The following is a 23,957-nucleotide window of genomic DNA, read 5'->3' as shown; positions in this document are numbered from 1 at the left end:
TCTACTGATCCTCGTTGTCCAACGACTCCGAGACCTACCACTCAGCCACCACTACGATGCTTCCCAGGATCCACTGATCCACGGTGTCCCCAAACAACGCCGAGACCAGTGCCAACCACAGCTCCAGCACCTCGTTGCTTCCCCGGATCAACGGATCTACGCTGTCCAACAACTGCACGTCCGACGACGACAACACGTAAACCCTGCTACCCCGGTTCTCCGGATCCGGCGTGTCCTAGGCCATTCGTCACAACGACGCCATCGCCGTGCTATCCCGGCTCACCAGATCCCAACTGCCCGCAGCCTTATCGACCAACTAGCACCAATCCTCCTGCTACTTATCTACCACCGTTCCCAGCCACGGCCAATGCACGCCCCGCTCGGCATCTCAGCCCAGAAACGCTGAACGACATAAACGCCCTGGCCGACTTAACAGACCAGGCTGCCGTCATAGCTGAAACTTCATCCAGCGCGAGTGCCGCTGACTCCGTAAACGCAAACGAATCAAGACCGAAACGAGACGCCAGCCTAGCAAACGAATTGGACGGAGAGGTGACGAAGGAAATCATCTCGATCACGCTCAACATCAAGGGTTACCAGTTTGCTGCAGATCCGTGAGCCTCGGCACGGATCGGACCGGGATCAAGACACCGGCCAGTGTAAAACGCGAATAATACTCATCTGAGAAGAGAAAGCGGCATCGAAAGGATGCCGGAACCACAATATTCATTAGTGTGTAGTCGAACGTAGTCGAAATTCGAAGATCACTCACCATAAAAGTGCCTACCAGTTAGAGATAGACGTAATGCTCGCTGTAAATAAAGTCAATAAAATGTCCGCCAGATTCGACGGGTGGAGAAACTTAAACGAATAGTATACTATCTTATTTGTATTCTTAACGAGGTACACTCCACTATCATCTACGGAATCATTTATCAAACACATTCTGCACCAGCGCCATGTGCTGTTGCTGCAAGAACTGCATAATCAGTTCATCGACGTCGTCGTTGCTGCGCGCAATCTGTTGGCGTATGATCTGTTTGAAGTCCTCCTTCACGCCCTTGTCGGCGCCCCGCGTACCGATGCGTCGCGCGCCCGTAGCAAGGCTCTGCTGCGGCATAGCCAGCTCGAGCTTCACGTCCGGCGAGTGTGTCCACAGGTGCATAAACTCTTCGATGATCTCCGCGTTGACGATGTAGCCCGTGAAGAGAAAGTAAGAAAACTGGCGTCGGCTTTTGATGATTTCGAAGATTATCTCCACCGTGGTCGATTCGTGTGGCCAGTTCAGTTGCGATAGAACCAGCAGGTTGCCCAGCACCGAATGGCTGCACTCCGGATCGACCAAATTCGGTTTTAGCACCGCGATCAGCGTTTGCACGAGATAGTGCAGAATGGCACGCTTGGTGAGCGGAATCAGCATTAGGACCCGGGCCGCTTGCGAGTGTGAAACGGCACTCTCGAGGTAAGAGCCACCGAGCGGTGCCTGCGGCAGGTGCTTGAGTATGGTACCGATCTGTTCGAACAGGTGCACCGTGATCGGACCTTGCGCCAAGGTGAGTGCAAACTGGCGGACCGCTTTTTCCAGCGAGCCCATCGACATGTTCGGTGACAGTAGCAAAGTGGCCGTTTCGTCGTGCTGCCCCACGCACACGTACAGGTCGATGAGAAACTTCTGCACCCAGCCCGAAAGCTGCGGCAGACACAGAATGAGCTGCGCAAAGTCACTCTTCGTGCACTCGTTCGAATGCAGCAACTGCCAGCAACTGTGGCAAGCAATCAGGCAGTTCGGTGCATCCACGCTGACCGGAGATGTGACGAGAATGTGCGGTATCTCGAGCACACCCTCGAGAGCGTGCCGCTTCCGGTCCGGCAGTACGGGCACATCCTTGAGCGCTTCGACCAGAATTACTTCCGTTTCGGCCGTTCCATCCTTTGAGCGGAGCCGCGAATGACCAATGTACTCCTGCAGTGCCAGCACAAACACAAACGTCGCACAGAACAGGATCTGCTTGCTTTCCGTCGACCCAAACGGGTCGAGCTTGTAGATGTGGATGATCTTCTGCCAGTACACGTCCTTGCTCCAGTTCTTCTTGTACAACACGAATGGTTCCCACTTGAGGATCTTGCCGCAAAAATCGAGGATGTCGAAGATCTTCTTCCAGCAGTCGGCCGTCGATCGGCTACGGTCGTCACCACACTCCGTTCCGAGCATCTGGCTGAGGTAGTACTCCAAGCAAACGGCCAAAAGCCGGTGCACGTGCTTCGGCGCCAGGTCCGGCACCCGGTTGTACACGAGGGGAATCGCCTCGTTAAACAGCATCTCCGTGAAGCTCGGCATCGATACGTTCTGTATCAACGTTTCCAGCAGTCGTGGCTGTGAATCGAAACGAAAATGAGTTCCTTCCGCACAGTACAAGCACCCCGACACTTACCGCGTGGGTAGAAATGGCTTGTGGGAACCGCTTCAACAGTAGTAGAATCAGCCGACAGTGGTCCAGATTGTTATTCGAGTGAGCCGCCGTCAGCAGCAGAATCTGGTGCTGAACCTCGTACGAAATGTACTGGAACATCTTCACGTAAAACTCCTGCTCCGGTGTGGCACATCCTTCCGGGATGCGCAGGGCGTTCGTCATGAGCGAAATTTCGTTCAACAAATTCGACGGCGTCTGGTGGGCGCCGTGAAACGTCATCACACTGCAGAAAAGAATCGACCCAATGCTCGATCGGAAGGGCGGTGATATCATCCGGGAACGCGTCTACTTACATGTAGCTCAGACACTTGGCCGCTTCCTCAAAGTTGTTTGCATTCTTTTCGATCTCGTACGCCTCAAACTGCAAACGGGAAACAACAAACAACACGTGTTTAGTTTGATACGGGACCGGAACGGTAAAAACGGAGCTCCGATTACCTGTACGCCGAAATCGTTCGGGAACAGCGTTTTTGCCGCTATAATCCATGCTTTGGCTTTGTACGGGTCGCTGGATTCTTTCGCGCGTGCAATAAGGTACTTCTCGTTCGATAAAACGTCCATTCTCTCGCCGCTTAGCGCCTGAAAAAAAACCCCGAAAGTACGTGTTGCGCCTCCAAACAAAACAAACAAACCCAAACAAAACGGTAACGGTGTGACAGTTCGATTGCGAACGTAAACAGTGGTGATGGCTGCGTACGTGCACAGTGGTTGCCAAGCAATAGGATTTGGTCAAAAAAAAAGGAATAGCTTTGAGACTCACAAATAGATGAATACTTCATAGATAAATACTGATGCCAGCCATCATTAGTTAGTTCGATCATTTCAGTGTGCAGTGTGTTTAAAACCGAATGTAACTTTAATATTTTTAAGATGATAAACTTTCATTCAACAAGTACGCAGCCCAAACGATCTGTCAACGCTAGCCGCAGCAAACCAGAGACTGGGAAATCAGAGTCAGGTTGGAAAATTCAAAGTCAGCTTTAAAAGTCAGTTAGATTCAGAAACAGCGGCTCAGAAAAACACGGAAAACACAAATTTCAAAAATTGAAGCGTACGGTTGTGTTTCTTTCTTTCGATTCTTTCGCCCGGGAAAGCGGGCGTGCTGTCGACATATTTTTCCAATTAAAAGCCGCTCGATTTCGGGTTTGTTGAATCAGCAACCGCGGGTTGCGTTGTGATTTTCTATCGCCGATCGCAACCGACTCAACCAACGCGATCCGATCAGTCAGTGAAAGGCGATTTGAGTAATAAAAACGAAAGCGAAAGTGGCCAGAAGTGTTGTGCGTACGTGTGTGCTTACCCCTTTCACCGCGTTCTCTTTAGAAGAGACAGATAAGGAGAGAGGGAGAAATTACGCCACCGGTAGCGCGGTTTTTGGCGGGCGGAGAGTTCAACAAACTCTTTCAAGTGCCATTCGTATCCCCGGCAAGCGCCATCGCCCGGCGGACGGATTCATATTTGTCGATCGGTGCGATTCGGGTGATAATTTTGTTAAAAAATTTTATTTATAAACCTCACACGCCACAGTGTATTTGTATCGTGCGCATCGTGATTAGAGAAATATTTTCATCAACCGCCATTCCGCGCCGATCGCAGCGTGCTGTGCTTCGATTTGCCTAAGTTTGATTTGCGTTTACGTCCCTCAACGGTGTATTAAAAGGCAATAGTTTTATCCCGTTAATCGTTGGTTTGCGTTGTTACGACCGTCCGAAGAAGAGCGAACGGCCGCACGAAGATTCTAGTCCGGCCAGCAAGAAAACCAGACATCCCAGCAGAGAGAAACCTGCAGAGCGAAGTGAAAAACCGGTTTGCGATCGTCGTCGCACCGTGAAGGTCCCTTCGTGATCATTCCCGTTGGGTGCCCCGTTCCAAAACATCAGCGAACCACACAGCGTCTCTAAGCCCTCGAACGCGAATCCGAAGACCGGCGGGGGTGAACGGGGTGGTCACTGCGGACACGACACAATCACACACATTTCATGCTGCTTATGCTCACAGCACCAGCAGCAGGCAGCATAACTCATCAGTAACGATAGACGCGCAACAATAGTCCATAAAATCTTACGATTTTCCGTCCTTTCCAAGGTTCAACAGGTCGTACGAAAACAGAATCCATAAATGTTTGCTTCCGGAGTAGATATGATTGAGCCGCAAGATTCGTAACAGTTCGCAGTGAAGTGAAGGAAAAAGAAAAGAGTTTGGGTTTACGAAACTTCCGGAGGCAGCAAGTGATCCAAACACAAGCAGTGATCAGTTAAAGAAAGTATTCATTGACAAGCAGATTCCTTTCCCCTGCGCCTATACTACGACCGCCTATACTTCAGTTGGAACGGATACAATCCTGCGAACCGTTTCGAGGCCACTGCGGAGTACCCAACGAATTGGAACGTGTTTAAAGGTACGTTTTATTAGATCATCTAGTTACCATTGATATCTCGACAAACGTACAAAGTACGACAAATAGCCTACAGGATTAGCAATCAATAATGCTTGCAATAAATCAAAAGCGCCATTATAAACCATTCTAAGAGCCGATCAGCTCATCGAGCTCAGCGGCCGATGACGATATCCTCAATACGGTTTATGCGGCATCACTTCCGGCGCGGTAAAAAAACAAAGTAAACCGCGATCGTGACTCTCGATCTGTGCCACCATTTTGGACTCCCAGTTGACGAATATTTTCTCCCGAATATTAGTTCGCAGCGATTGGCCGAATTCATTGAATGATTACATGACCGGCTGTTACTGCGGCACTGCTGCCCCGTGGGTGGTGAATCATATTCACCTCTTTCATTTCGTTTTCGGAACACCGCCGAAAACCGTCGGGTCCCATTGCGTTATCCACCGTACGCGGCGGATGAAAGTTCCCAGCGAACGCCATGAAACATTAATTTACATTTTAATGTATGCACCCTTTGCCGCAGAAACGTCTCTCCCGGCTTTTCTTCATCTTTGGAAGTCAACGAGCGCCACGGTCAGCGATGACGACGCGACAGCGAACGCAGAACACCTACAGCAGACCACACCACCACAACAAAACAGACAGACAGAGGAAACGAAGAAAACAATCCATGCTCAGGAAAAAATGGAGAAACAAATGAAAAGGCGCCCGGTGCGCTAAACGCGCCCCAAACAAAAACACAACCCGTTTTCTTTGGGAGACGAAAAATGAATAAGTGGTGGTGGGGTCCAGTTTTTATTTCCAGTCTTTTGCGAACGACACGCCGGCGGAGGTGTGACGCGTTTCATGTTTCACTGCAACATAATTGGCCGGCTGCCTATTGTTTAAGCTGGTCGAGCTGGTTGCCCTCGGCGGCGGTGCGATAACGGTGTCGTGTCCGTGAGGAGGCTGAATCACTTATCCGCAGACGGTCATCTTTCTGCTGGTCGAGGCAGCAAAATGATGCTCTTTCATTGCACTTTTTCGTGCTTTTTTGCTTAATGTAGCTCCTATTGTGCTGCTTTGTGCAGATTATTACACTCGTTCGAGATCGTGAACACATTCTCAAAAATGACCAATTTCTGGGCCCGTCCACTGAAACATTCGTTTACTGCAAAGCCTCAGCCTACGGCTTTTGCCGAACTGGACATGATGAAAAATGGAAACGAAACATTTTCGATAATCATTCTGGCAGAACTTTCTGCCCGCACGTTCTGGCGCGCCGAAGCCAAGTGAAATTGCCCAAAATTATACGTACGGCCTGTCGGTGCGCCTAGAATAGAATCCACCCCGATCCGTCGTACCGTGAAGATCTAGCGGTTCTGCGCCCGGTGTTCTGCGCGAGTTGGTTCAAAAACATTAGCACGAGAACATTAGCCAGAATGGCGCGCCCACTGATCGCGTACGGATCTAATCTGCGATCAAATAAACGGATTGGCAGCACTGCGCGGACCCGACGGAGGACCCTATCTAAGATCGAAACTCACGGTCCCCGCACCGAAATGACCTGCCATTATTCGCCAAGAGTGCGGCACGAGAGAGAGAGCGAGAGAGAGACGGAGGCCTCGCTCGATGCCGTTCAAATAATTGCCCAACAACAACGGGCTGAAACGGGATAACCTGCCAAAAAAATCTATCCTCGTACTCAGCTTTCGGCGGGGTATTATTGCAAGATAATGCGATGCGAGCTGGTACGGTGGTGGTAACATAATCGCGGTACGTCATCATCCGTGGGCTGTTCCGTTACTCCACCGATCGACCGAGAACGAGATACACCAGCAACTCTGGAACCGAAATCCTATACCATCGGAGCACGGTTTGCGTGTGCGTGTTTTAATGGCCACACCGGCCCGCTAAGTATCGGTTCTTTCAGGCACAGTCTTGACCATGGCATCCAGTGAAACCACACCCAACGTCCGTCTTTCTTGGGCGCCACGAAGTGGCTACAAAATAGTAGCAGTAACCTGACGGAATGACGGATGATCCCCAATTTGTTCTAATGACGGTCACTTAATCGGGGTTCCAAGCCCCCCTGAAGAAGGTCCACCGTGGCAAGGTTTTACATTTCCTACCCAAAGGTGTCTAAGCTCCTGAAACACCGATGTCCGATGTTCCGTCTCGTGTCGACCTGTCTCTCGCGACCGTGCATCATTAGCATCCGGAGTGCCGGACTCTCCTTACGATCGTACACGATCTTTATGTCTCGCGTTCTTCGAGGACAGCTCTCACCCAGCTTCACTCACCCGGTGATCATCCGTCACTAATCTAGCCACAAACGCTCGTGCCTGGCCCAAAAGTGGCGCGGAACAAGCCACACGCCACTCTTCGAAGCGTCTTCGAAGCAGCATACCGCGGCTGTCACATGACTAAACTTATGCGCCACACATGCGGCGAGCGCCTCCCCACAGAGCGATCGGCGCTGATGGTGATGATGATAAAAACAGACACGAAGGCACGTAACGTGACAAAATTAATGGTTTCCGCTGTCGATTCGTCGTCGTCGGCGTGTGCCCTCGAGGACTTCCCGAGTGGTGGCACTGTCGAAAACACAAACCCGCGTTAATCTTGCACCAAAACGGTGCGCCGATAGGATTATTGGTCCACACAGGGTGTGCCACAAAATGAAGTTATCAATCCCGCCCCAAACTTTCGCTTAAGAACGGTCAGCTTACCAAACCCGCGATTGCTTCGAGTAGTGCTCCAGAAAAATCTGTACCGCGTCACCCCACGCTGTATTGCGGCTTCCATTATAACTTCTTAACTGCTTTCACGCGTCTCAGCGGGGTGCCCCCTCCGCGCCGCTATCTTCCACGTGTCTGCGGCTTCACGCCAGTGGCCACTAATTTGGATCACCGCCAGTCCAGTCTGTTAATGTGAAGTTTAGTGAGTCTCGTCGAGCGTCGAGCGTCGAAATCCCTCGGAGAGCACCGAGAGATAGAATTTCCAAATATAAACACACTACAAACACACACCCTTCGCGCTGCTCCGTACGAAGGACGCCCCCTACGTACGCCTTGGCTCGTAGTTCTCTCGAGGCCAACCGCTTCTAGGTGGGGTACCAACCATTGGAAGCCGACTTCTTAAGATGTGTTTTTTTTTGGGGACTTTGGTCTCGGACGGATGGCGGACTTTAATGTTGATTCTTGCGCGATCTCTTGGGGTCCCCACTCTGAGTAATCTGTTTCCGTTAATGATGTTTAAATTGGGGAGCGATAAAATTTGGAAGCAATCGTTGGCGTTTACTATCCATTTTGTAGTACACTAAACTGCGTGTCTGTTCCACTTTCCTTACTCCGCGTTGCCACGGGCAATCGCAATCCGCTCGCATTCCTCCGTCACTTTCGCTCATCCGGTTCACCCGGTAACGTTTTCTGCGATGGAGAAACCGTTTTAACACACCAACAAAACGACGGTTGCTAAATCATAAATCATCCCGAGCCGCGAGCGTACAGCTTCTCGTCGGGGACATTGTAACAAACGGTGCCCGAAGAGAAACAACATTGCCCGGCGGCGGCGTCGGCGAATGTGCCGCCGGTCATTAGGAGAAAGTTGTCTCCACGGGCAAATCGAAAAACAAAACAATTCGAGTGGTTGTGGGGAAAGGAACAACTGGCCCCAAGTGGCAGATGCAACATACACGACCAACGACCCGCCACCAGTTCCCTGTTGAGTTCATTCTACAAACTTTGTTGCAATTTTTCGTGTTTGCCGCGGGGAATCTGTGGTGTGGTCTTAATGTGTCCAAATTGACTCTCTTTAAGCTCACAACTCGATTACGATTTGATCAAAAATTATGCACTTCGCCTCCGAACACCCGCTGCGAGATGGAAAAGGCGGCAAAATGGTGTCAAAACAATTTACCTTCGATTTTGGACAGCACAGCTCTCCGTCGGTGCGCGAATAATCCTCGGTTAAGCGGTTCATGATGGGTGTGTTTAAGTCCGCGCTAAATTGAGCGAGATGGGCTTTCAGTTTCATCATAAACATCCACTTCCGAGATCACGATAACGCTCGCACATCGCACATAAAATTCCGTGGCGTGTGGGGTGGAAAATGAATATCAAAATTACCACACACCGAAAACCGAAAGGCTAATCGAAGCCGAAAATCGTGTGTCAGCCGCGGTACTGCAATTGTGGCGAAATTGTGTGAAGGCTCATCGATCGCGAAAGGGTTTTTCGTTTCGCTTTTTCGATCGCGTTACTTCATCTGCTGTGTGCACACTTTATGCTGCTATCAATTTTATCTTACATAAATCGCAACAGTCTCTGTTCTCTCGCCGGGTCGGGTTGTTGTCTGTTTTCTCGGTCGATCGCCGAAGCGATCGAATTAGATAATCAAGCGGACAAAAGCAGCGTTCCCGGGGCGCGAGCCTTTTCACATAAACAGCATAAAGTCAGCCCTCTCGCTCCCTCTCTCTCTCTCTCTCTCTCTGTTTTCAGTTATTTCGGTGAAAGAATTCGTGCCTCACTGGGAGTCATCAATTGTGTACTCCGTTTTTTTTCTTGCTTTGATCCGGGAATAAGCCAATCACCCCTGATAGGGGCGTCGCTGCGAAAGTCCCGAGCCGACCCGAGAGGAATCATCGCGCTCTCCACGCATCTTATTACGTGATCGCCTTCGCCACGGTGACTCAACATACGCGGTGACTGTCGTCGCGGTTGATGACCTCAATTTGAACCCGATGCGACGGGAACGGCTAACTGACTGGCTGGCTGGCTGGCTGGTGGGGTAATGCGCTGATTAGTGACCACAGCCAGCAGACCGGTTGTCGTCCCTGGCTCAGTGGAACCGGGAACCAGTGAAAACAGGGCAACCCCCGGCCGCCGTTCAATTGGTTGCGTACGCAAACATGGTGATAATTAGATTCCTCGTGGCTCCGCTAATTACAATCTACCGGACCGATCGGTGTACGCAACGTGGAAGAAATTAGACAAATCCCACAGACCGATATGGGGTGGCCACCAAAAGTGGAGAGTCTTCCGACTCCGATTCCGATCAGCTAAGATCAGCTTCTGCATAAAATTACGGTGCGCCCATTGAATGTTAAACAGGGCCCGATCTTAACCATTCCGAGTGCGAACTCGCTCCAGCGTCACGCAAAGTTCAAGGATGTGTGGACTGCGCGGAGATCCCTACTGTCCGCGTGTGAGACATCGTTGTCCAGCATTCGAAAGTCGTGTGAATAATACACCTTGCATAACTTTGGTGAATTGAAGGTTGTTTCCTGTTAGTCTTTCAGCTACCCTGAATGATTCGTTTCTGTGTACCTTTTGGGGATTTTCTGCATCGTCCGTTGCGCTCCGACGAATCATCGGCAAAGATCGACGATCACAACCTACTTCAGCCTGCGTTAGCGCCTGCGTTAGTGCGGCGAACCCGACCCGACGAAGCACAGGTTTATGGTCGATCGATTTCGAGTTTCGAGTTCGGCTTCGAAACGGAACTGATTAAGAACGCGGGCGAGAGTGGGTAGGGCTCACGTGGGAGCTTCATAAATTACCGCTTCTGACGCTAGTCAGAAGAGAAACATGTTCCAGCGCCGCCCGTCCATCCGGAGCGTAACGGTTCTAAAAATGGAGTCTCAATGGGGGGGCGCTCGCCGTATTTAAAACAAATCTATTGACTCCTGATTCGTTTGGAGCTCGCCGCAGGCAGGTTTTGGGATGCTGTCCGTTTTAGAACACTCTACCTGTGGGGCGGTTTGGAAATGTGATCTACATGCTCAGAAAACGAATCCCCGCGGGATGATGAGTCAGACCGCAAAGAAAGCCTCTGTCAGAGTCAGGAATCAGGGCCAAGGCAGGATGACGAACTCACAGCAGCGGCAAGCAACAAGCAAAAGTCCCTGGTCTGACGATGCTGCTGGAAGCGATAATGTTTCCTTTGTCAGCTGACAGCTCGCCGTGACAGCTGAGCGTGTCTGAAGTCGGTGTGCGATTTCAATTAATTATTGGCCGCCCATTCGGAAGTTCCGATTTGCCGGTCCGCTAGACGATGACGGTACCCCAGGGCCGCGTCATTACAGAGTGTGAAGAAAATAAGATGAGGATTCTCCCGGCTTCGGGGATCTCCGAAGTCGACCACATTCTGAACAAAGAATAACGCGAACCGATCTTCTGATTCATCTCGCAGAATTCTTAGCATGAAGCATCAAATTAGAACCCATTCACGGCTTGCACGGTGAATGACGACTGGTTGGTGCCTGTCCGATTTCATTTGTAACTCTCCACGTCAAGCCTTGTTCTCCAGATCTTCAAGAATCCAACCTTCCACAAACGGAATTTTGGATCAAGCTGGCCGTATGCTGGCAAGGCTGATGCCGGTGTTTGCATAAACACCATCTATCTTGGCGACACCCTTGGAACCAGACAGCGGGTCTGCGCCTGCTACTCTGAGCCACAACAAATTCCGACGATCACACGCCGGGCCATGCCACGCCACGGTAACGGTGCCAGCAGCGAACCTTTGGCGATCTTTGTCCGATCTTGGTAGCATTTTGGTCGGCAATGAACAAGCATGAAAACATGGCCAAGAATAAATCTCACGACTCTCGGGGCGCCCGGGGCCACGAAAGCGAGCGAGCGAGAGAGGGAGAGTTCAGCTTTTAATTGCACTAACGAGGCCAATTTATTTGCTGGGATTCGGTTCTGTCGAGGATCACGGGCGCTTTAGGCATTCAGTTTGCCTGTTCCATTCGCACCAAATCTATCTAACAGACGAGTTTCCTACAAAATTGAGTTATCTAAAATAAGAAACTTTTGGGCGACTTCTTTGAATGTTTAATATTATTTTACTACCCAAAAAAATGGTAGCGTAACACTTTCTCGGACATCGGAAGCTTGGGCATGCCGCGGTCCGGAGCAACATTCCCAACAGCTTCCCACGTGGCGGGCTGCCGTTACTAACACGCCGCCGCCCCACGTGTACGCACGGCAGCGGCAGCAAAATGGTTGAAATTAATACGATTGTTGCGCTCGTAAATTGATGTAAATCCATTTAGCTTGTTAACGCCGGCCGCCACGCCACCGGAGCGTCGCGGGATGCGCCGAGAGAAGAAACTATACCGCGGCGAAATGCTTCGATCGCGCGAAGTGAAAGTATGCGCATTTACGGCCGCGCCGGTAAATAGTGGACATCTTGCGCCGAGCCAACAGGCGAATGCCATGCCCAGTTTGGTCCAGTTTATGGCACCCCTCTAAATGTGAGCCCGCAGTTTCTACTCACTTTGCGCGCACTCCGCCGCACTAATCTTCAGTCCCCGGATGGCGGGTTTTGATCCTCTCATGGTCAACCACAATTTTATTTGTCGGTTCATTAATTAATAGAAAGTGACAATATATTCATAAAAAGCACCATCGACAACCCTCCCCGAATCGGGAAGGGTGTTCCGAAAATGTGATCAAATTTAGGTGCTCCCCACTAGTTCCCCTGCTGCTATGCGATCGAGCGGATCGATTCAAATGTATCAAATGACCGGCGGGTTGTCGGTCGAACTGGTTTGCGGTGCCGGTTCAGGTGCAGATGATGAACTTCCGTTCCCCGACATAAAAGCTGGGCTTCTGTTGGGCAGCTGTGAGGTGAACCGCGCAAAAAAAAAACAGAAAGCATGACCAACGCACACGTGCGTGCGCCATGCTAATTCGCGGTGGGTTATGGTGGTGTTGAGTCTGGCTGGCTGTCAGTCTGTGGCTAACGACTATGTTTACTGTGTGAGAATTGTGGAATTACCGAGGCCGTGTGATACAATGACCCCCGGCACTAGTGACAAAAGTGACCGACGTCACGATCATTGGGCGGCACTTTTATGTGTGCTCGGGAAAGGAGTTCGGGTTTTCTTGCATTTCTAATGCATCCATTAATTCCGCCTAATGCGCCACGAAATTAGGGATCACTCCCGTGTTACGGTAATAGCGGTCAATAAATGTTACAGCTTAGGCCGGGAACCACTTTGAAGTGTTGACCACGATCATTCACGGCGCCACAGATTGACCGATTGCGCCAGCCAATTGCCAATCTTCAACCATAATGGCGGGCCTTAGAAAGATGAGGAAGACATTTCGGTACCCTTTAATGCGGGACCTGTTTCTGTTTTACGTGAAACTCCTTTAATGGTCAAAAGAGGAAGTTCGCGTAAGGTATCACCACAGTACGCCCTTGAGCAAGAACTGGGCTGTGGGTTGGAGTTGGAAAGACCGAACTGAGCCGTAATTAAATTGAAGTCGTTCCGGCTCGGCTCACGAAACCCAGGCAGTGAGTGGTGTCATTGAACACACAGAAGTTCGGTCGGTTTGCTGCCCGTCCCGGAAGATCTCTTAGCGGATGCTGGGAACTTCCTCGGGGGACTTCGTGCTGGCAGACGATCGCTTCCAGCGCTACTTAGCGCAGGGTTCGCTATGCTGACTTTATGTGGCGATTGGGTGGACAGCAAACAGAGGTCAGAGGGTTGCCGCCGTTGGAAGGTTGAAGGACGACCACCTTTTTTCCCGGTTCTGTAGCTCGCGTGCGTTGGCCGTTCTTCTTGATGGCGAAAGGTGAATCATGTTGCGGTTACTGTTCAAGCCTTCGTTGGTTTATTTGGTATTTTATAAACCAATTTTAAGGGATTAATTGCTCTCCAATTGCTGAATAACGCTTAAAGTGAGTCTGTTGTTACTCACTTCACTCCAGTAATCCTAATTCCAAATTATAGTTTTATTGCTCTGGCTGTAACTGTTTTGCTACCTTTAATACTCTGTAAATCACGATAACGCCCTTCACTGGCTCCCTTCAATGGAGCTGGCAATCCCATTTGGGGACATTCGGACGCAGTCCTTGGACTCCAGACGCACGTCTGTCGCCCGGCTATCTCTTCCCGCCGGACAGCTTTATGGCTGCGACAGTGAGTTCGGAGAAATATATGCGAGGACCTGAAAATGGGCCACAGTCGGACCGAGTTCTCCGGGTGTTCCGATTTGTCGCGGCTTCACGGAATCATGGAGGTCACACCAGACTGACGTGTCTGCTACCGTAAAACGTGATTTCACCGACAGTAGCCAAGCTGCCCACCCATAACAAGACACATCACCGAGCCACGCTGCTACCTCCTTTCACTTTTCGGAGGAGTTTTGCGGCGGGAAAAAACTCCCGGGCAAGCCCAAAAACCCGAAACGATCGCGGTTCCGTACCTTCCGTGATCCGTAAATCACTTTTCGCCCCATTTTGCCCAAGCCTCAGGGACTTCCGCTGGACTTATTTCGGAGCACCAGTCTGGGGAGAAAGAAATGGGCTCGCTGATTGAATTATCGAAACTCCGTTACGAAACGGAATGGATTCGCGTATTTTTTTTCTACCGCTCTTCGCTCCAGGTTTAGGGCCCTTTGCCCCCTTCGTTCCAAAGGGGTTTCGACTCCGTTTGCTTTTCCTGCTTTCGAGTTCGAGACGTTCAAGTTGCCATACATGGGCGCTCTGGCGGATCTGGCGCATTCCACGTCGATCGGCTCGTTAGACGTTTTTTTCCCGTCCAGCATCCAGTTTGGACTTGGGCATCGATTTCACACCCAAAACAAAACTACCTTCCCCGACGCCTGTCAGAGGTACCTGATGATCAGCACGATCGATGACGTTTGTGTGCACGAGTCAGCCACTATTATGTCAGTGTCAGTGTCGCTGTTGCCTAACCCTCGAAAACTCCCGATCGTCAGGAAGTGGTGTCGGGTCTGTGTTTGGGTCCCGTTGCCGGGAGCACAATGTTAACGAAACATAAAAAATGTGCTGACATCCCGGGTTTCGACCCGGAGTTAGTAGTAGTTGGCTGAGCGAGGGAACTGGACCGGATCCCCCGGGGGCGCCACCGGTGGTAAGTTACAGTTGCTATGTGTGAGAATTTTGACTAAATTTTGGTTCCATTGTTTCGGTGCTGCCGACGATTCATTGTTTGTTTGAGGAAGTGATTGGCGAAAAATAAATTAATCACTCCCCAAAACAGGTTGCGCTTTTCTCACGACCGATCGCGAGTGGAGTTTCCTTGCTGAGTTCCGCCTCGCTACCCTGTGTTTCGGTTCCATTTCTGGGTTGGGTTATAAATTAAACAAAACAACACTCCGAATCTTGAACACACATCTTCGCTAATGCGCCTGTAAAATCACGAAAGTATCAGCTCAACTCTACTTAAGTGGAATTAAAAATAGGCGGCATCCGGGCGAGTTCGCTAATCAAGCGTCGGGGAGAAAAGTAATGAAAAGTGTCCCTCGACACGATCTCTCGGAGATCCCCCCATTTTACGATAGGCTGTCACTTTCGAACGCTCGACTGTTCTACAAAACTCTTCCCAAACTTGACTCTTGACGGACACGTGGCCGCGTGTCCCTTTCGAAACCAAAAGCCGACGATGAAGCAATATCCGCGCAGCATCCGTCTAACGCCCCGTCCAGAGTTTGTTAATCATCGTCGCCCAACGCGAACGATCGAGGGGCGTGATGAGTGGTGTTTGCATTAAAATAGAGCAAAGAATCTCCCGTCGCTTCCCGAAAATCATACTGTTCCCGGGAAGTGATCGTGATCCGGGTGGCCACTGACGTACGTTTATGACGGTTTGTTTGGCAGCTGCTGCTAATGGAGCTAATGGAGGATTCTTGCCGATCGTGGTGTCGGTTGCGAAATCATCCTTAGATGGGGCGGGTGCATTAATCAGACCACAATACTGCGATCCTCGATCGAGACCAAAATGAATGTCGAAATGCTCAAAGATGCGCATTTTAAAGTCGGGGTGTGTTTTGAAGAGTCGAAAGTCTTTTACGATTCCCCGATATCAATTTCATTGCCCCCATCGCGATCGGTGCCGCGCCATGTGTGATCGCCACATGTTGGTTCCGTGTGGTTTTCGGTGCCAACTTCGTAAAGGAATCAATTCGGAACGAAATGCCATTCGAAGCACGTGAACCAAATTTTAATTAAAAGCGCGATAAGTCGCCCGTTAAGATAATTCCTATGCTGCTATTAAGGCTGGGTTCGCCTAATTTGCTCCACATTTTCGCGAGGAGCTTCGACAGTTAAATTAACTCCAATCGAGACCAAACATATCACGATCGCCTAACACCAATCCGTAGACCCCTAGGTGATCCCTAAAGTTAGGTGTTCAAGTGTAACGGTCACTTTCTGGACGGCCCCCAACGTGGTTAATTGATTTTAACAATCGCGCTCGATATTGTTTTGAAACGGCCACCGGTCGGTCGGTGTGAACAGCGGTGTCTCTTTTGGCTTCGAAGCCGGTGAGACAACGATCGAAGCCGAAGATTGAAGCTTCGGAGCTTATCGTGTCCCACACATCGGCCGCGGGGATCCGCTATCCGGCCACATGTTGTGCGTTTTATGCTGGCTGACCTCTTTCTGTCCCGTACCAAACGGAGAATTCGCGTGTGATAAATGGCCGGCGTGGCAACATTTATTCGTCTCTACCGAAAAACCGCCCAACCCGGCTGAGATCCGAAACCCGATCCTCTCGCACTTCTGGGTGACCTTATTCGTCGCCGCGCCGGCCGTGGTTCGCCGGCGTTTATTTTGTGGTTCATTTTCGTGCTTCTTTTTCAACACTTGTCAACAAGTGCCAACAACCACCGGCCACAGCCCGTGCGTTTGTTCTGGATGGTTGGAAACGGGGAATCTGGAATCTTCCCGAATCCCGTGTGCTACTTCAGGGTAATCGTGGCAAAAAGGATGTTTACATGGTCCATAAACCATCTGTTGTCCCAGCTTATCTTTCGTAGCACTGTAGACATTAGCTAGGTTTATCATTCGCCATTGTGTTACCGTCTGTAAGTGTGGTGCGACTGATAAGCTGGACTATAAACAGGGATGCAATTCGGAACCACGAGCCCCCCCGATGCACAGCAGCGCTTCTCGCGGAACAAGACGATGCGATCTTGAGAGTTGCGCAGCGTCTCGAGGGGGTCAAGTGATCTGCGTGTTACGGACGAGAATCGAATGAATCACTAGACTTTGTCTTAACAAAAACGGGCCATCTTTCTTCGTGGACGATAGCATGGGGAAACAAAATACTCCTAATGGAATCACCATCTCGCGGACGATCGTGGAGATGGGAATCAGAATATCGATTGTGGCCGTCGCTTTATGGCAGGTAGCACTGTCCAGTTGTAACCGAATGTCGCCAACACGACAATTCTGCTAACTATCGTAACCACCGAGGTGGAAATAAGCTTTTCGCACAGTTGGAGTTGAAGACTCGCGCACTTTGGAAGAAAGTTTTGAATATTTCCCCTATTTTCAGCAAGCGTGAAGCGTCCCATTTCGTCTGCCTCTAAGTGTTTGTCAAATGTTTACCATTTCCCGAATCAAATTTGACGATTGAACGTCAACTATTCGGTAGTTTAATCGCTGGTTTGACCACCTCGGAATACACGAGAACCATTGGAAGGGAACAGTATGGTAAAATTCGCTTCCTGGACGCGGTTAGAAAATGCAAATCATGGAGAAAAAGTCCCGACAAACCGTGAGTCACCACGTGTTGGATATGGCGCAACGTGCTCGCGCGCATTTGCACCCATTTTATGCTCGCGTCTTGGCGGGGCGCAAGATAAGAAAGTGTGCGCTCGACATTAACACGCGGTGCCCGTGGCCGTGCTGCTGGAGCTGTTGGTTTTATTTATTGGCCATTTGCTTCACCAACGCTCGCGCATTGCCCGCTATCGGTGGCCCGCTGTTTGGCCGGCCTGCCGACCGACCCGGTGCGATATCACCGTTAGAGTGACGTGCTCTTCGACCGCGAAACGCAAAGGAATCTCACTTTGCAACTTAATTGCCCCCGGCGGCCACACCACGCGGAGATACGAACATTGTTTACAGTGATTGATACTCTGTCGCGCCAGTCGCGGTTTTGTGTAGCGTCGTGTCGCGATCGAGCGCGAAGTACAGCCCCCTAAGTAAAAGGAGTCACAGGCCGAAAATTGGTATCCATTATCTAATCGATTATTAGGGAAGCAACGGCCATAATAGTAGCCGCCTGTCAGGCCGAGAAGGGAAGATCGTAAACCGTTTTACTACCCTGCCTATTTATGTTGAATTTGTGTGCCCACCGCAGTTAGGCAATCGATACGTGCGTTCGATTGGAAATCGCAATCGGGTGCGGGGAAAGGGTACGTTCTCTTTTTTTTTCGGGAAAAGAAAGTCCAATAGACTTGGACCGTCACTCGAAACTGTTAATAACTTTTCAGCGTTTTCCTCGAACTGGAAAATCTCGGTCACGCGTAACCGGGGAAGCCGCGCGTGGATCGTGCGCGGGTTGAAATTCAAGTGCCAGGCCCCAGCGGTCCTGTCGAGCGAAGAACGAGCGGCACGCGCTCTGCTATGGAGTTGGTCGGCCCAATAATAGAAACACCACAATATAGGTCACCTCTCGCGTCGATCCGCGCAATGGCTCCTGGTGACTCCGACTCCGGTCTGGAGTGCTCTGCTCTGCTGAAGTGATCTTACCAGGAGCGGTCACTTTCTAGCAGCGCGAAATTTTCCAAATTCATCCTCAGCCCGGGGTGCATTCACTTTTGCTAAACGCGAGTGCAGCAGCTTGCGATTATTTCTGCGTAAACCCCATCACCTAGCGGTCAGCGCGTGTGCGTTTCGAAGATTCCCGTTCCGTGTGCCGGCTACAGTTGGCGAAAGTCGGTTGGTCGCGCGCACCGATGCACTTCAGTGGTAGCGCCCCCAAAACAATGACTTTCCTTGTGTGTCGTTGTCGTTTGCCCAAAATGGCCTCATTTTTTTGCGGGACATTTGAGGACGAAGGATGAGCCCTTCGGAGAGAGCCATGGGCAGAGGGCGCGCTTGCTGATCGGTGAACCTCGTGACCCAATTTCGATCGCCGATTGTGGTGCAGTACCACCCTCTCGCAGCTCACTACGCCGACGACGACGGTCGTCGGTTTGGCCCAGATTTAGAGGACCCACTTCAGTTACACACGCACACCAATGCCGTGGTTCGCGATTAATTAGATTAATGATATTAGCAAAACGAAGCAGGCGAGAAGCGCTTGGCCAAGGGGTTTTATCCCCTCCTTGATCACGCTCCGAGCGTTATGACCGCGGAAGAGTCCAGACACACGAGAGGCGGGGAGCGACATCCCCATTTACGGGAACAACCTTCCCTTAAAACGGGTTCCGGCGTGTTTGCCCCGAGAAAAACAGGTCAGGAAGGTCCGGAACCCTCTCGTTCCAGGAGCCCCAAGGAGTCAAGTGGCGGACGAAGGGCACCCGGGACATGCCAGATAAAACCTGAATTCGTGACGATGCTTCCTGGTCTCTCTCTCTCTCTCTCTGTGCTGGTGGTCATAAAGTTGCACTGCTTGCCACTCGGTGTACACGCGGAAGACGAGCGGAACGAATGAAAACCGAATCCAGTCGGTCCCGTGGAGAGTGTCAATCCTATCCGGGCTCTTCTTCCGGGCCAGCAGGACCGGTTTCGCGTGCGATGGATTCGCTGTTCGCGTTCTTCCCTTTCCATTTCCGAGTGCGAGTCCGGAGCCATCGGGTGGCCACCTTGTCTCCGGATAATTGGAACTGGTGCTTCACGTCTTAACCAGGTGGACAGGCGGGCGACGGTGGGGGCTTCTGGTGGCTCCGCGGCTTCCGCATGCAAAAGTGGTAATTATTACTATTCGCTTACGCGTCTCGGGGCCACGCGTCGGCGAGGTGCGCACGGAAGCAGATGAGCCAAATTAGCCTCTCGCCTTAGCCGAAGGCACGATCTTCACGCCCCGCACATCCGATCGATCGGCCTCACGGTCCATTAGCGGTTCGATAGTGCACTTTGCCCACAAACTGACGGACGGTCCGAGGAAAGTCTAATGAAGCCGGAGCGTTCTGATGCTGTGCGCGCAGCCGGCAATTGGCAATTGAATTACAAGTTTCGGTGGAGCCTTGAAATGTGCAAGAAAGCACAAAACTTATCGTCAAACCGTTCAACCTAGCAGCGCCGTAAATAACGCTTAAAGTAAGTCAATACATCAGCGGCAACTATCGAATCACTTTGGAACACGCTCTCTCGATCGTGAAATCAGCGAATTACTTTGGAAAATGGCTTTCGCTGGGCAATTTCATTTCAACGCCTCTCTCGCCCCACGAAAACAATCCAACCCAAACCATCTGCGCGCTAATCTAAACACACACCTCATCGATTGGTCCTTGTGAAGATTACTTTCGTTCGGCCACGGCCCACCGGTTCGCACCTGTTCGCGATCCGAGCGAAGCGCCATATGGCCCGATGGGGGGAAGGTGCGGTTTCACTTCGCAATCGGCGCACCCCTTGGGGGCCGGGTGCAAAGTTTATTTAATTTTATCTCGTTTGGTGCCGGTCCCCTTCATTCGCGGGGTTTTCTTCTTCAGTCGGGCGGCCGGCAGCGCAGCGCTCGAAATCGGAGGCACCACTTCGGGGGCCACGGATTTCGGCCATCTCTTCGGCAAGATCAGCTTCAAGAGCAGGGCCAGCAAATACTAGAGACCACCACTAGGGGACAACAGTCCAGGAGGAGGAGCATTAGCGAAAATGTTTCCAATTTTCTGCCCGCCCATTGTTTCGGAGATTTTATTCGGAGTCCGGTTCCGTCCGTCGCCAGCGCCAGCAAGTGCATTGCGTAATTTGGACTTACAGCTAATGGCAATAAAGAAAGGAAAATGCACCCACAAGCAGGAGCAGCAGGTCAGTGTCTCGGGCGCTCGGGCCGGCTTCAAATTAATCAAATGAAGAAAACGAAAATGCTCACGAATGCTCGGATATTGTTTTCGGTTTCGCTTTTTCCTTCCTTTCGTGCGACGGCGCCCAAAAGATCCACGATCCACCGATGAGAGGCTGAGATCTTGCGGGAGGATCAGAGATGAGGCGTTACCTAATGTCCGATAGTGCCATTAGCGGGTGCGTAGGATTTCGTCTTCTTTCGATTTTAATTAAGCATCCGCGCGATCCGCGCGTATCAGTGGCGTCATCTCCGGCGCAGAGGTGCGCACGACCCTCTCGTGGATGGAGGTCTTGCCCATGGTGCCCTAATAGTGTCGCATTTCCGATGTCTGGCCGCTACCACGGTGCGATGCGATGCGCGACCCCGTTATGCAATCTCGCGTCGACGTGCTTGGGTGGCAGCCAACCGACGACGATCGCCGTCGGGGCCCACCTTGATCAATAACACTGGTGCAGTACGCGCGCACACGCCTAGCATGCGGTACACCTCCATGAGCTTCAGCCAACACCCCATACGATGGTAGGGAGGGACCGCCGGTCGTACATGGCCAACCGTGATCCACATCCAATTGTCAATGCAAAATCGGTCGACCGACGTGGCAAACCTGCAAAACATACAAACGTACTTCAAACATTCCTCTTTCGTCGCGTAATAATTCGGTGCCCGCATGGGAATAAAGCTCAAATCGATCACCGTGGCCACTTCGAATGCAGAGCCGTGTTTGAATTGGTGTACATACCATACGCTTCCACTTTTGGGCGCTGCCAAGTGACATGCCCTTCGCTGGCAACCGGCTCTCAGAGCATGCTTCGCATACGAAATCGCTAACTGGTCCATAGGGGCTCGTCGCAGCCATTCGGTCTACCGATTTCGAATCCAAGCAACGGCTAGAGCGACGCGTTGCCATCGAGAAAATCTGCCATACAGCTAGCGCTCGATCGATCGATCTGCAGATCTTCTCCGTGAAGCTGATTTGAAGCTTTTGAAACTCGTTGTCAATTACATCCTAGCATCCGTGGAGCAATCGATCAGTTTGATAGTCTGCGTGTTCCATCTGCGTATTTTGGTTCTGTTACGATACGGAAGGATGTTGCTGTTGCTTAATATGGTCGCCCTCGTGGGGCTTTGTGAAACCAATAGAAACACACACCCACGTATAGCGTTAGTAAAGACCTGTACATCCCACCACACGCTGTTACCACCCCTACAATGGTGGGCCATCAATAATGTCAGATATTTCAGGGTTACACCTCGTGGTTGCAATAGCATGGTATGGTCACGGGTAACTCTTCTATTAAACTCCCCCACAGCGAACGAATATGATTGTTTGGAGTCGAACAGCCACGTAGCGATTTATGGCCCATTTTTTTGACATATTTCGGACTCCTTTTGCCAACGGCACTTGTTTAGGGTTTTTTTTTCACTCCTTCAAAGCTCCCCATTTAACGTCCTCGTTTAGACGCCCAGTTCTGAGCCCGTTGAACATTAACTTGTTGGGGCAACATTGTCACCGCCGTCGCTACGTCTGGCTCGGTCGCTGTCGCATACACAGTGCCCGTTTTATTAATTTGATCGGCAAAACGAGCAACCGCCAACACAGCCACCGTACGACCTCGACGGGGGCCGTCCTATGGCCGCACACTTTTCAGGTGGATTTACTTTTACTTCTTCCTTCTCGCTTTGTGCCCAACGTCTCAAAGCTCATTTGCCTTGATCCTCTCGAACCTTGAACCTAATTGTCGAGCACTGTGCGCTAGCCTTTTGAGTACGAAAGGTTCATGTGATCTACCCTCGTTTGGTATGGTGAAGCAAAATTTTCCTCTTTGTAATGGCCACCGTTTTGCCAAATCATGCTAATGATCAGCTTGATCACCATCCGCACCAGAAGAGTGCGTTCGGAAAACCATGAAGTACACTTACTGAAATGTTCTCTAGGTTGGCTGGCCTCGTGGACCTAATGGTTTCATCTGCACTTTTACTTCACAGAACACAACCGCTATCCACTGAGCGCAGTCTTCTCTTCTCTACCCTCTCTGCACAGAACCGCGGGCAACCGTCGTCGTCACCGTGGAGCAAAAACACAGCCAAACCGTAACCGGCAAGAAGATGGCGGCCAGCACGGGCGACATTTGGTTGCAGTGGTTCTCGTGCTGCTTCCATCAGCCGCAGAGCCCCGGCCGTCGAAGACACCATCAACGGCTGCGGATCGACCGCTCCATGATCGGGAATCCGACCAACTTTGTCCACACGGGTAAGGATTCACGGGTTGTTCCGACTCCCTGAACACAGCTGCGGCACAGCTGACCTATGTCTGTTTTTCGCGATTTTAGGCCACATTGGTTCGAACGATGTCGAGCTATCGACGAACCATCTCTCCGCCATACAGAATCAGATGCAGAGTAAAGGTGGATACGAGATGAACTCGCTCAGGTTACAAGTAAGCCAGACACCGGACGAAAAAAATCATTTTCCTTCTGCTAATTGTGTACCATTTTGTTGCTCCATTACAGACCTGTTGATACTTGTTGGTGTGAAACCAAGCAGCTTACTCGCCTGCCTGAGCCCGATTGCCGTTCGACGCTCTGACCTGTGCCCTGTTTACTTTCCATCCGTGCCTTAAAAATACAAGCAACGACTAACGAAATACGTTCAACGTTCAACGATGTTTGAGCATCAGCATAAGCATTGACCCAAGGTGACATATCAACGGCGTGTGTGCGATGGACAAGAATTCTACTTTCTGGCAACATGAGGGCGTCAGGTTCCACAAGCACTTTCAATCGTGCAACTGTATATATTGAGTCTGTAAATAGTTTCACTATCGCTCGCGATTAATTTAAGAACGCATTTGGCTAATGTTTGTGAACGATCGGTATAATATTAAGACCCAAAGGGGGGGGGCAGCAATGAAAACTGTCGCTGCCGGCACTACGAACCAGAGACGAAACTTTCTGAAAAACGGTAGCAAACCAGACATGGGGAAGTTGGAAAATAGTGGCTGCAGTGCTGTAGTGAAATGGGAACTGATCGAAACAAGTAATACAGCAGCATGTTTGCGTTACTCATGCGCGACACAATTTAACTGATGATGTAGTTTTGTAAGTGAGAACCAACTGACCGGACGGTGTTGAGAAACCGAAACTGTGCTAACAATTTATGGATATTAAAAAATAAACATGATACTTTGGTGTAAGCATAAGCATTATTATTTTCATCGTTCCAATTTCAACCGTTTCAGTTCACGAGTTTCTTATACTGGAATACAAATCAAGCATGGCTTGGCAGTAACATTATTAACTTTATAGTGACGCCCCGTTTCTACTGC

At 50.7% G+C, this 23,957-nt stretch overlaps 3 protein-coding genes across 4 annotated transcripts in view; 2 read left to right on the top strand and 1 right to left on the bottom strand.

Moving 5' to 3' along the window:
• Positions 1-844, top strand: part of LOC131212025 (mucin-2-like) — a 20,917-nt gene extending 20,073 nt beyond the window's left edge. Inside the window, exon 6 of the mRNA XM_058205744.1 lies at positions 33-844. Within this exon, the coding sequence (XP_058061727.1) occupies positions 33-618 (586 nt within the window). The 3' untranslated portion in view covers positions 619-844. The remainder of the gene's footprint in view (positions 1-32) is intronic.
• A 61-nt stretch (positions 845-905) lies between these two features.
• LOC131210206 (integrator complex subunit 10) lies at positions 906-3,032 on the bottom strand. The gene is made up of 4 exons (XM_058203416.1): positions 2,910-3,032; positions 2,765-2,832; positions 2,433-2,694; positions 906-2,374 (listed from the first exon to the last, which is right to left on the bottom strand). The coding sequence occupies exons 1-4, from the start codon at positions 3,030-3,032 to the stop codon at positions 929-931; spliced, it is 1,899 nt and encodes a 632-aa protein (XP_058059399.1). The 3' UTR covers positions 906-928.
• Positions 3,033-3,513: 481 nt separating this feature from the next.
• On the top strand, positions 3,514-23,800 carry LOC131210244 (CDC42 small effector protein homolog). 2 transcript variants are annotated; one of them, XM_058203457.1, is made up of 5 exons: positions 3,514-3,614; positions 4,557-4,869; positions 22,674-22,883; positions 22,963-23,069; positions 23,143-23,800. In XM_058203457.1, exons 3-5 carry the CDS (start codon positions 22,739-22,741, stop codon positions 23,149-23,151), a joined length of 261 nt encoding a protein of 86 aa, XP_058059440.1. In that variant the 5' UTR covers positions 3,514-3,614; positions 4,557-4,869; positions 22,674-22,738; the 3' UTR covers positions 23,152-23,800. The 2 variants fall into 2 exon arrangements, with proteins under 2 accessions (XP_058059440.1, XP_058059439.1); XM_058203456.1 differs by having other exon boundaries at positions 22,619-22,883.
• Positions 23,801-23,957: the final 157 nt, after the last annotated feature.

Source organism: Anopheles bellator, chromosome 2 (genome assembly GCF_943735745.2).
Source record: "Anopheles bellator chromosome 2, idAnoBellAS_SP24_06.2, whole genome shotgun sequence".
In the NCBI taxonomy this organism is placed as follows: Eukaryota; Metazoa; Arthropoda; class Insecta; order Diptera; family Culicidae; genus Anopheles; species Anopheles bellator.
Note: the sequence above shows the minus strand (reverse complement) of the source record. Positions and strands in the feature narration are given on the sequence as shown.